We start from the raw sequence: 12,421 nt of genomic DNA on the forward strand, positions 1-12,421 counted from the left end.
GTGAGAAGAAGGATTTTAAATTCAATTTTGGATTCACCTAGTGTTCAAATAGTGACAAAGTTGCTGCAAAATTATATAGATTTTGGGCAAACTTGCGTATATATAGAAACATAACCAGAATACAACCATTGAGCTGAGTCAAGTCTATTGCAAACAGGCATGTCACAGACTGACTCAGATAAATTGCAATGTATTGGCAATCTGTCTGCTTTTATAGGTTAGAGAGCAGTTACTTGCAAACCTTTGCCAATCTGTCTGAGAGTGATTGCAACCAGTCTGGAGATTGGTTGCCTCCCATCACGTGACTTGTGCAATAATCTTGTGATCAAAAGCGGTGACCCACAGATTAAAGGTGTTGCATATTCAGCCTCTGGGCAACAACAGCAACTTTTTTAATGATACAATCACCAAGCAACCACCAATTTCTTCTAGTTGGAATGAGGTTGTCACACTATTTTTACTCTAGTGTGACTGAGTCATAAAGCACATGACAAACGAGGGCGTCGACGGTGAGAGCTCAACGGCGTCAACTCCACAGAGCCAGCCCGAGGTGGTGTATCTGAAAATCCTTACTGGTGACAGAACTCATCAATACTACACTCTATCTACTTTCTTTGCGTAGCACAATGATAAAAACCTGAAAAAAGGCATAAAGTCTTTACACTTAAGAAACTGTAAACAGCTGATTCTTAGTATGTGTTAAATTTACAGTAATAAGGATGAACCGATTATTGCTTTTCTTCAATTAACTGCTGGACTCAACCCAAGTACAAATGTAGCTTTGCAGCTTTGGGTTTTAAGTTAAGAATATTTTAAATGAGCCGCAGCTGATGGTACGCAGAGGAAAACAGACTAAAAACCCAATCTGCAAGGGCCCCACGTGTCTTCTGCAGAACTCCATCAAACATTGCAGAGATCCAGGCCTCTTCTTGACACCCCACTGCTGCTCCCTGACATCCTGCAGGGCCCTCAGGTTCTCCACCATCACACAGGCAGCGTACAAACACTAACTGCCTGCCTGCCGGAGCCTCCTCAGACTTGACATCAAAAGCCATGACCTATCAATTTCCCCAGAGCCATTTCTCTATATCCACCTATCACACAGGTGAACCAGGTGAGCCCCTTCCAAAGGGTTAAAATACAAACAGGGAAGATTTAGCTTAATAACAGGTGGGCACAATTAAGCCGTAATTTGTTCCTGTGTTTTTTTTGAAGGCCACTTCTCAGTGTGTGGGCTGCGGGGAAGAAGACAGCAGCTGTAAAACTACTCCCACGATCAAAATCGCAAATCCTGAACACAGCAGGAAGCTGCGGGCGCCGTCCTGCAGCAGCCAGATGAATGGCTCTACGATCTTAAAACCCACCTCGCTGTGTGCGCCTGTTGTTGCCTCAGTTGAGCGCCAGCGTGCCGCAACCCCACAGACCACACGCTGCAACACACACTCACGCACTCCCTTGCCAAGTTTAAATGGCTGGTTTCACAGTGTGTAAATAGAGAGGATCTGCAGCCAAAATCATGAGGTACGCTGCAAAGCCAAAGTCTATCTCTAATGCTCTGATTCTTACCACATGGGCATCACTTGATCGAAAGCGCGGTAAAATGGCTCATCGACTAACAAAAACCTGCAGAGCGAAAGCAGGGGAAGCGGAGATGATGCAGGTGTACATTTGACAGCCTGACAAAGTCGGTCTTGCAAAATGGGAATGTTTGACAGTGAGCTACAGTGTGTCAGTGCGGTCAGGCAGGCTTCACTGTAGCAGAGCTTTGTGGCCCTCTTGTTGGCCCATTGTCCATTGAGGGGAGTACTGCAGCAGTAGGCATTGTACTGCTGAATGTCATGTGTGTCAGCTGGATTACGATACACCCGTTCTCGCTAAGCCTTTTACAGCATGTCCAAGCGGGCAAAGACGAATCTCCACATTCTCTAATATTAAAAATAAAAAGTAAAAAAAATAAAAAAAAGTGCACACAATCTCACCACAATGCATTAAATAGCTGAGCATTTCACTCAAAACAAAAACTCAGAACCTTATCATGGTGCAGAGACTCCCAAAAAAGTAAGAAAAATGTTTGGAAAGGATGCAAAATTGACATTTTAGCCAAGCATGGCTAAAAGCATGTGCTAAGAGGTTTTAGCAGAGCAAAGAGAATATGTCAACATAAGAGGAAGAAAAGATGGAAAAAGAAATGAAAAGTGAGTCCCCATCAAGAGGGCGACCTGGTTTAATAGATAATCACAGAGAGGCTGAGACCACCTGCTGTTAAGTGAGTTAATAATGACAGAAAAGAAGAACTTTCTGCTGAGAGAAACTCCACTGACACGCTGGAGAATTGATTCAGAAAGAATATCCAGTCCGCCGCCACTCTCCCTCGTCGTCTTTCACTGGCGACGTTCCACACTTTTCTGGCCACTCTCCAAATTTGTCCTGGCACTTCATCCAGCCCGTCCACACGCTCTTTCTCACACACAAACACACACACAGCTCCTGTCTTGCTCTCTCATTCCCTTTCAGACATCTCACCATCGCCGCTACTACGGCTGCTTCTTGCTCTCTTTGTGGTCACACGTGCTTTCCCTCCTCGCGCATTTCTCGGTCATTACACCCGCCACTTTCCAGTCTTCCCTCCTGCTTAACTTGTGGCCTGGCAAAGTCTCTGCGTGTGTGTCACTTTGTGAGGAGCGACAATCGCACAGTGGACCTCGTTGACTAACTTGCTGCTGTTCATTCTCTACTTTAGTCTGTCACCTTGCATTGGGCCTGTGTGTACAGCTGTGTAGGCACTCATTTGTTCAGACAATAAGCAGCAAACTGTTGATGTTTTTACTCCCTGTGTCCAGCCATCTATCCATCTATCTATCTTCACAGCAAAAAGTGCCATAAGGGGAAAAGGAGACATTAAATTTGTGAGGCTGCTGACAGCTACCTCTGTTTGGTGTCACAGCACCATATGTCTGTCTGTGTGGCTATGCTGACGTCTCCCAACGCTGGAGGCCCGGCTGCCTGAACCCAGCACAATGGCTGCTTTATACCCAGGTGCCATGCATGCATGCATGTGTGCATTCGTGCATGCAGTACGCAAGCAATTAGTCACATCCTGCAGTTCCGTAAGCGGTGAGCCAGTGGGACTGAATACCACCGACTTATAGACCTGAAACAACAGGAGTGAGCATTTTAACCTGGAGGGGTCTTGGCCAGTTTAAAGTGTGATTTTGTGCAGTGTATGATTAACAGAGGGTGGTCCCTCTGGAATCTGATTGGCCTGCTCTGCCTGAGTCAGCCGGTGACAGGTATCATGGATTAACCCCAGGTTACCAGAACCCTAAATCAAACAACCAGGAGGATAGAAACTACAGTGTGTAGCTGCTTTGTGTTGCTTTAAGTGTATCTTATATGCAGGAGGGGTGGAGGAGCCTTTACATGACTCTGTTAATGGCTCCAGGCTACTTAGAGTTACCTTGCAAGTATTTATTTACATAGTTTCATTGCACAGTAATAAAGTAAGAACGAACAGAGCTTGCAATACTGTAAACGCGTTTCTACTCAACTCCCTGTGCCAACTCCCAAATAACCCCGCCAAAGCCTGCCCTGCCATTCAAAAGTTTCTAAACCCACCCGTGTGCTGAACGATGAGCAGGCTCCTGTTGGAGAAATGCATCCGTGCCAACACATTCTTGCAACAAAAGCTCAGCCCTTCTCGTGAGTCAATAAACGAATCAGTGTCTCGTGGCCATGCATGGCTGACCATGACAGGACCTGTTGGGCCACAGTGGCACCAGCCCACAGCTGACAAAGGCACAGGAAAAACACAAGCCTCACAGCCTCTCATACCGACACTGATGCGCTGACTCTCATCCACGCTTCGAGCCCTATAATCTGTTTGAGTGTCGATCATCACCCTCCTCAGTGTAGACATTAAACTGCTCTTGAAAGCAGCAACATTAGTGAGGGGCTTTCTGCACATTTAGAAGCCAACTTCTTGTTAGTGTCACAAAATAGTGTTTGTGGCATGTCTTTGGTGTCAAACCAACTCCGTTTAGAGTCCTAGATTACTGAAATTGAAGGCAAACAGGTCCAAATGTATTATTATTGTAGCATTGGTATTGTTATTATTGTTGTTATTATCATCATCAAACTGAGGAGGCAGAGGCGCATGTCTTCTGATTAGGGAAATGGCAACAAATCACGGGAATGAAACGATTGAATGAATCATACCTTGGTTGTCCTCGTCCATGACTGCAGCCAATAAACCAAGATCTCCCCCCAAAAAATCGATCGCAGAAACTTCCGCCGTGCGAGCCCACGTCTAATTTACGGCAAACGCGCGTCCTATTTTCTAGGACGCATTTGGCATACAGGTTGTCTCACGGGCAGGGTTTTCTTTTAGGAAATGTTGTTGCCATTCACGCCTCTCCGAATCCCCCCGGGCCTCCGCCAGTCCGCTGGTCACTGAGCGGTGTGTCCGTGATGCAGCGGCGGCGGCAGCTGCTCGTCTTTTAGCCCACACCGCCGGCCGAGCGTGTTATCGCTATCCCTCCAAATACGCCTTCACTCCAGTAGTATCAGGAGAGCCTTTCACACGGCTGGGTCAAGTTGGTCGGCTCGCGAATGCAAGCACCGGAAGTACTGTTATTTCGACTTCAAAATAAACGAATCATGCTCGAGCACAGGAGAGACACGGGGTAAATCAAGGAGTGAGTTTTATTTTTGGAACTCACAACCGGAAGTAGTTCTCGTATAATTGCGTAGACGGAAAGATCCAAGGTGTTAATGGCATCCCGGCTCCGCTGCACAAGCTTGTGCTGCGAGTCAGCATTCATCGCCGAGCAGCACTCACGTGACTACAGAGCGCACCGGTTACCAGATATACAGACACTTTTTTTTTTTTTAATTAAGTTATGCGGAAAATATGCGGATCATCTGGAAAAAATGGGAATTTGTGGTGCTTTTTTGTTATTTTCATTTTAGGCATATAAATTATTGCTGGAAATTTACTGGTACTACAGTTTTAAGTTACTTTTATTCCACGATTATAATCTGGGTTTGTAGTAAATATTATTCTGCACAGAAGAAAATGGGAAATAGCTGTAGCATGTATGTAAGCATACATGGAAATACAGTATACAAGGCAAACACATACAAGCAGACAAACAGTTTGTACAGTTCTAAAGAGCTTGGAAGTTCATGTTTGGTATGACCACCTTTATTTTCCAGTACTGCCTGAAACTTCTTAGGCTGTTTAGACACTCTCCAGGTGAAATGCTGCCCCAAACCATAACAGAGTCTCCACCAGTGTTGGTCAAGTTACTTGAAAAAAGTAATCAGTAACTAATTACTGATTACTTCCCCAAAAAAGTAATCCCGTTACTTTACTGATTACTTATTTTCAAAAGTAATTAATTACTTAGTTACTTAGTTACTTTTTAAAAACACGATTTACAACCTGAATAGGTGATAAAGTGATAGATCTTTCAGCCCAATTCTACTTTTTCTGCATAATCCATCATACAAAATGTAATCAAATGGAAAAGTCTCTTTTTAAAACTTGTTTTATTAGTTTTAATCTTTTAACTTTATGCATCAAGCAAAAATCTAATTATATGCAACATTCTCTGACTGGAAGAAATTTCTTTAACATTTAAACCTATTTTCTGCACATTCCAGCACATAAAATAAAATATTTTTTGTGTTTACACTCACTCTTTCAAATAGATGCAAGTAAAACACAGCAGAAAATAAATAAAATCAAAGACTCAGCTGTCCTGTTGCTCTATTTTCACCTGTAAAGCAGGAGTGGGGTAGGCGGAGGTTTGCCCTGGTGCAGGTGTGCCGCAGCGGTCAGTTGAAGAATCCGCGAGTTTCTCTGTGAATTTCCCATTACGTCGTAGCGCACTCGGTGCTTGCTTGGAAGTTTAGGGGGGGTTTCACTGTAAAAAGAAGTTTTCTTCCCACGCACAATGGACGCTAATGTTTTTGTCACTTTTTATGGAATCAAACTCAAAGTAAGGTCAGTACTTCAACGCTTTAAACGCTGCACGCTCATACTCTCTCCCGCACTCGTTATATTATCCATTGTTGATCTGCACACAGCTGTTGTCACGAACGTGGCACTCACTTACGTCACTGTCATGAGACATTCTCGCAAAAAAATCACGGTTTTAGTAACGTAGTAACGCAGCGGTCCTACGGGAAAGTAACGGTAATCTAATTAATTTTTGCAATAGTAATCCCTTACTTTACTTGTTACTCGAAAAAAGTAATCGGATTACAGTAACGTGTTACAAGTAACGCGTTACTGCCCATCTCTGGTCTCCACTGTGTTTTACACTCACTGTTCCACCTCTCCCCTGACCTCCTCTGTACAAATTGACAATGATTTGAACCTAAAAGTCATCAATCCATAAGACATACCTCAGTCTTTTCCCCTTGTTTCCCCTCCTTAAGAATGGCTTCTTGACAGCCAACCTTCCTCTCAGACCATTTCTGATGAGGCTTCAGTGAACCGTAGATGGACCAGCTGAAGATCCAGATGCATCTCTCAAAAATATGATTTTCATCCGTCAGACTGTGTTATCTTTGGCATTATTTTGCAAATTCAACTAGGAAGTGGGAACAAATAATGAGTGAACAGGCTGTTTGTGCCTAAAGATACAATTGAAAATTGTTTCTCTGCTGAGATTTTATGTGTAGACACAACACTGGTTCATGATTCAAAGGTCAGTGTGAAGTGGCTTAAAATATATAAATAAAAATCCTCTACCCTGTAAGGACTGGACTGAAAATGACATCTAAAAGATCTTCAGGAAGCGCTCAAGACCAGAAGAAAATCTGTCTCGCTGGAAGCAAAACATTTAAAATATTTACATTTAATTTAAATATTTAGTGTATTTTTAAATACTATTTACACATTGGAAAAAAAATCTTACTACTTTATTGTATTTTCTTAATTTTATGTAATTGCATTTACTTTAAATTGTGACCAAGATTGAAACTATTCCATGATCTATTTTTTAATCATCTAAGGGCCGTGAAATGAAAATGGTCAGGTACTGGACTGAAAATGAGTGAAAAAGCAGCCCATGCCCAAGGAACCACTTTTTAAAAATTCCAAAAAAGGGGGGTAAAAAGTGTCGATCCAATCATTACACAGACAGAAAATCGTCAAGCAATAATAGAAAAGCTCATGGAGAGTGCTGCTGTGTGCCAGAAATGCCCACCTTTCCAATGTGCCCAAAATTGGGATTCATCTATTTATCCAGTGAGCTCTGCGGCCTCACAAAACATTTAGAGACAGCATTTTGTTCTCTCTGAGCAGTTCAGATTATTTTCACTTTTGGATGAGAGCATAAGCAAGAAGAGCCATCAGGTTAGGAAACAGGGGGGTGAAGAATACAGAAAGAGATATATTGGCAGACTCTGTTTCTACAACACACGTGGTTTCAATTATAGCATTCCTGCCTCCACAGAGAAGGAGGGGGTCCCGCTTCCTGTGTGCATTACTCCAGTGGTCAAGCACGAACAGATGTTTTAATGTATTCATTCATTTGTTTATTCATAGGTGTCTCTTTTAGACAAATGTTTCCGTCTCGGTGATCCGTCCTAAACAAAGTGCCATTTTCCAGCCATAACACAGTCAATTTTCCTAATGCTGCTTCATGTCGCCATGAGGTTAAAGGCCCAAATTCCCTCCTGTTTCATATGGAATGAGGCTCAGTTTGACTAATAATCATTACCACAAACGCATACAAAACATCATCATTGTTGTGACTCTGCAGCTCTGTGTCTTTGCTCTTCTTTTTCACTCTAATGGTGCTTTTCCATCTTCCAACAAAGTAATGGTTAAAAAGTCCTGAGCAGACATTGAGAAACTCAAAAAAGAGTCCTTTTCTGCTCATCAGCAGGGCCAGCAGATTACACAACCTGCTGAAGCCCTTCAATCCAGCACAGTCCAGTTTAGTGCAGTGAGATGTGGGGTAGACAGGACATTTGGGTACAGGCATCCAGACAGTGTTTGTTTTCTCTGCACTCTGACACAAAGTGTTTTAATGACCTAACCATGTGTTTTAAAGCTTAACTCCTGGACGTGTGTGCCAGTTTCAGCTTTTGCAGTAAAAAAAGAAAGTGAAAAACTTTATTTGGATTGGATTTTTTTTTTTTGGAACATTTTTGTCTGGTGGTGATTGAGAAATAGCAAACAGGAAATAGGGAATGTTTAGTAAGGGGGAATCTGGGTGAAGCCCCTCCAATGATCAAACCAGAAAGAGTCTTTATTATTCAGCTCCAATTGCTATGAAGTGTTTGCATATGTGGTAGACTGATGTGAAATAGCACGCACAAAACAAACACACACACACACACACACACACACACACACACACACACACACACATACATGCACAAAAAGGCTCTGATTTGAATACTCTCTGCGCTACAACTGGAAAATGGGTCATATACATAATGTTGGTGATAGCTTAGGGAATATGGTTTGACAAATATAGTTTTACTGTCCATTTATGTCATCACTGGACCCGTCAAGCAGAGCATCCTCATTGAAAGTCAGAGTAGTTGCATTAAAAGCATTTAGATTCTTGAGTCTGTCTCTCTGGCACACAAACTCCCTCAGTACGCTCTATTCTACATAAATGTCAGGTTAATGTGTTTATGAGTCATTAGAGGAAACGCGGTGTGTCCCAGATAGCTTCAGTAAAGAGCCAACTGAACACCCAGACTCAGAATTTATTTACTTGTTTTATTCAATAATTAAAATGTGTTCAGGTTAAGTCACTTTTGGGTATGATATATAAAGAGAAGCCATAAAGTATCCCCCCACCCAAATAAAAAAAAACACAAAAAACATGATGCCTTGAAGTGAGCATGTGTGGAGTTGTGTCTCGTGCTGCAAAGGGTGCATGCCCCCAGGGAGGACCACGTCTGGTAGATTAGGCCAACCATCATGGGAAACGTCTGTGGTACTCCTGACCGACTTCACGTGACCTGATTGAGCAGTCAGACCACTTTATATGCTCCAGTCACCACGGCGATGCCTAGAAGGCATTCACCTCCTCCCTTAAAAACTCCTGACCCCGCCATATGTAATTACATAAATAAGCAACCCCCTTCACATCCCTAACCTTGCTCAGTCTCCATCTCCCCCAAACCCCAATCCTTCACAGTGCAATCAAGTGGAATCACTTTACACGGCAAACCCAACCCCCTGAAAATTTCTGGATCCATCATTTCACCCACCATTTCCAGGGATTTCACTTCCCTTCTGTGAGTAATCTGAGTAATATTTTGATATATGGGAGTTGCGCTACGTTTTAGTCCATACCCAAATATTTCTGCAAGCACCACGAGATCTGCCATCAAATATCCATCCATCCATTTTCTTCCACCTATCCATTTCAGGGACATGGGGGCACTGGAACCTGTCCCTGCTATAATAGGACAAGAGGTGAGGTACACCCTGGATAGGTTACCATCTCTCTCAGAGCTGACACAGAGAGACAGACGACCACTTTCTCATTTCTATGGTCAATTTAGCTTCATCTAGCATTGCATGTTTTGAGACAGTGCGAGGAACCCTGGAAGAACCAACCCAGAAGCAAGGAGAAGATATAAACTGCACACAAAAGACCCCAGCTGGACGGTGGATTAGAACCAAGTGAGTCTCCACAGCTGTCTGCAAAACACAGTGGAGGGTCTTGTTTGATGTTGCATTTCAGCCAGTGGTGTTGGGGATCTTGTCAAAACTGTTGGAAATATGAACACAGAAAAGTACCATCAGCCTTTAACTCACAGTGGAAAACTATCAGTCATGGATTGGCCTCCCTAGAGCTTGAACCTTAACATTACAGGAGCGTTTTGGGATCATCTTGACAGAGAATCCAGCACACATAGAAGAGATTTACATCTCCTTAACCTCCTAGGACCTGGCGTCCACATATGTGGACATCACATTTTGGGTTATTTAGACCAAATACTCAATTTTGCTCTACAAGGGCCTGATATCCACTTACGAGGACATTATACTGCTACTGTTCTATCAAAATTTGAAACTAATATCCTCATTTGTGGCTCTCATTTTTCTTAGAAACAAAATCAGGTAAAAAAAAAAAATCTGGTAATTCTTTGTTTTTACATTCATCGGGCCCCAATATGCCCAAATATCAAAGAGAAATTAAAAATGCATGCTGTGGAAGAGTTCGGGTCTTAGGAGGTTAAAGAATCCTGGAGAACTGCATGTTTCCACATATGTTTACATGTTTCAATAAATCACTGAACTCATTTTTCATGTTTCAAGCACATAAAGAAAACAAGAGAAACATTTAGAAACTTTTAGAAAGTACAATAGCTTGGGGGTGTTAAAGGCGAGCCTAACACAGCAGTGCCTTAGATCTACATTCTTTTGATTGGTCAGCAGGGAGCCTTACCTGTGGTTGGAAAAAGATTTCTGGTCCTAAATGAGCAAACGTTCCCTTGTTCTAACCTTCATAAAACACTTTTCTGATGAGTTTATGAACACGGTTAGAAAGATTATGTATATTTTTGATTTTTTGGTCAGTCTTAGTGATAAAAAGGATCTACACTAATTAGCTAGTGATTAGTGATTGACTGGTCATACAGTTGTATAGTTAAGTCCATCCATTACTTATCACACCTGCTTTCAATACATGAAGAAATGATGTGTCACAGTGGTGAAACGCTCATCTCCAGGCTTCGTATTGGACTTTAGAGCAATGGGGGATGTCACGGTAGTAATACCCATTTTCTATTCTGTCTGTTGTTAAAAGTCCAAATTTAGAGCATAAAAAAACATGTTTACTACCTAAAAAAACTGTTGATCTCTAATTTCTAATTTAGGTAATTCCCACCCTCATGTGAATTTTATCTGATTTAGTCTTATGAAGTTTAAAACTTGCATTATTAGTGGCATTATTCTTGTTGTTACTGCTATTGTCTGACAAATAGCATAGCTTGCTGTAAGGTAAATGTATTAAGAGACTTACTGAGGAGTACTATGTGTTCTGGTATCTAGTATCAGTGAGTGACAGTGACAATTTTATTCGTATCCTTATTTTGATGGATTTTGTCCTTACGGGAGGTTATTATTCTACTGATGAATGGAAGTTCCTGATCCATCTTCCTCTGTGTGTTTATATCCAAAATGCTGGACCAAACCTAAACCAGGGGGATATGACGGGGGTTTGCATGTCCTTCCTGTTGTGTAGGGTGACAAGGTTGACCGTGGTGTGATGTGGCGTGTGTGACAGAGGTCACAGGAAGCAGAGGGCAGCAGGATTTCCTCCTTTCATGCTCTTTGGTTTAATATCCAGCCCTGCATCTCGGCCACTTCTTTCCTGCCACCATCTGATTGAAGGGCAAAGTTGAGTTGATATTCTGGATCCAAGGACACATATGAGTAGAGTCTTTATTTGGGCTCACAAAGACGGCAGTGTGTTTCAGAGAACTTGAACATAAAGCTGTAAGTGAGTCCCTACATCTAAAGCAAAAATCCTCCAAGACCTGTTGCAGTTAAATACCCAGTGGCAAAGGTTACTTCACTTAAGATTTTAGCGATGAGCGTATCGTTCAAAACACGCTGAAGAAAGCCCAGCTCTTCTGTTAATCAAGAAGCAATTTAAGTGATTATAAATAAGAGATTATTGATGCAGGATACAGCACACAAGCCTGTTGAAGAGTGCAACATGGGGGTGCAACATCAAAGATAAAAGGATCGCAGATAAAAGCATGACGATCCCAGCAAGGATTCACAGCTAAACTGTGATCCTTTAATACCACTATATGAAAATAAGCTTTTGAGTCCAATACAGCTGACAGTTTACCCCAAAAATATTACTGTGTCCTTCTATTAAACAAAATAATGCAAATCATTGGTAAAATCTCTAGTTTTTTGTTGCATTCCTGCATGAACCTGTTTTTTTCCTAAAAACAAAAACAAAACAAAGAAATTATATAAATTAAGACAAATACGTTGAATAAAACAAACACTGACAGATTTTTGCAGCTGTGCACAACATGAAACTGTCCTATTTCAATAAATTAATGCAAAAGACAGAAAAAAAACTGATGCAGAAAAATGTCACAATCACACCTGCCAAAAATAGGCATGCATTTGAACGCTCGTTTGCTTGCATTACCCGGTTAGTCCTGCGATGTGACTACAGCAAATACACCGCCCAACCTCCTCCGCTGCTTCCCCCTGCACCTCTCCTCCCCCCTTCATTCAGTTTTCAGGTCAGCTCGGAGCTCATCTCAGCACTTGATCTCATCGTTTTTAACGCTTTGCATATGTCTCCCCTCCCTGGTCAACAGCGTTTAAAATTGTAAAAGAAACTCAGAAATAACCGGGAAGAGGATATTTTACACAGTAATGCTCTCCGGTGCCAAAATACTAAGC

General features: G+C 42.1%; 1 protein-coding gene across 1 annotated transcript in view; it reads right to left on the minus strand.

The window, feature by feature from the left end:
- Positions 1 to 4,561, minus strand: part of LOC134626204 (cytohesin-3) — a 50,513-nt gene extending 45,952 nt beyond the window's left edge. Inside the window, exon 1 of the mRNA XM_063471790.1 lies at positions 4,216 to 4,561. Coding sequence (XP_063327860.1) covers positions 4,216 to 4,234 — 19 coding nt within the window. The 5' untranslated portion in view covers positions 4,235 to 4,561. The remainder of the gene's footprint in view (positions 1 to 4,215) is intronic.
- Between the last annotated feature and the right edge of the window lie 7,860 nt (positions 4,562 to 12,421).

The sequence above is a fragment of the Pelmatolapia mariae genome, linkage group LG4, assembly GCF_036321145.2.
Source record: "Pelmatolapia mariae isolate MD_Pm_ZW linkage group LG4, Pm_UMD_F_2, whole genome shotgun sequence".
Lineage (NCBI taxonomy): Eukaryota > Metazoa > Chordata > Actinopteri > Cichliformes > Cichlidae > Pelmatolapia > Pelmatolapia mariae.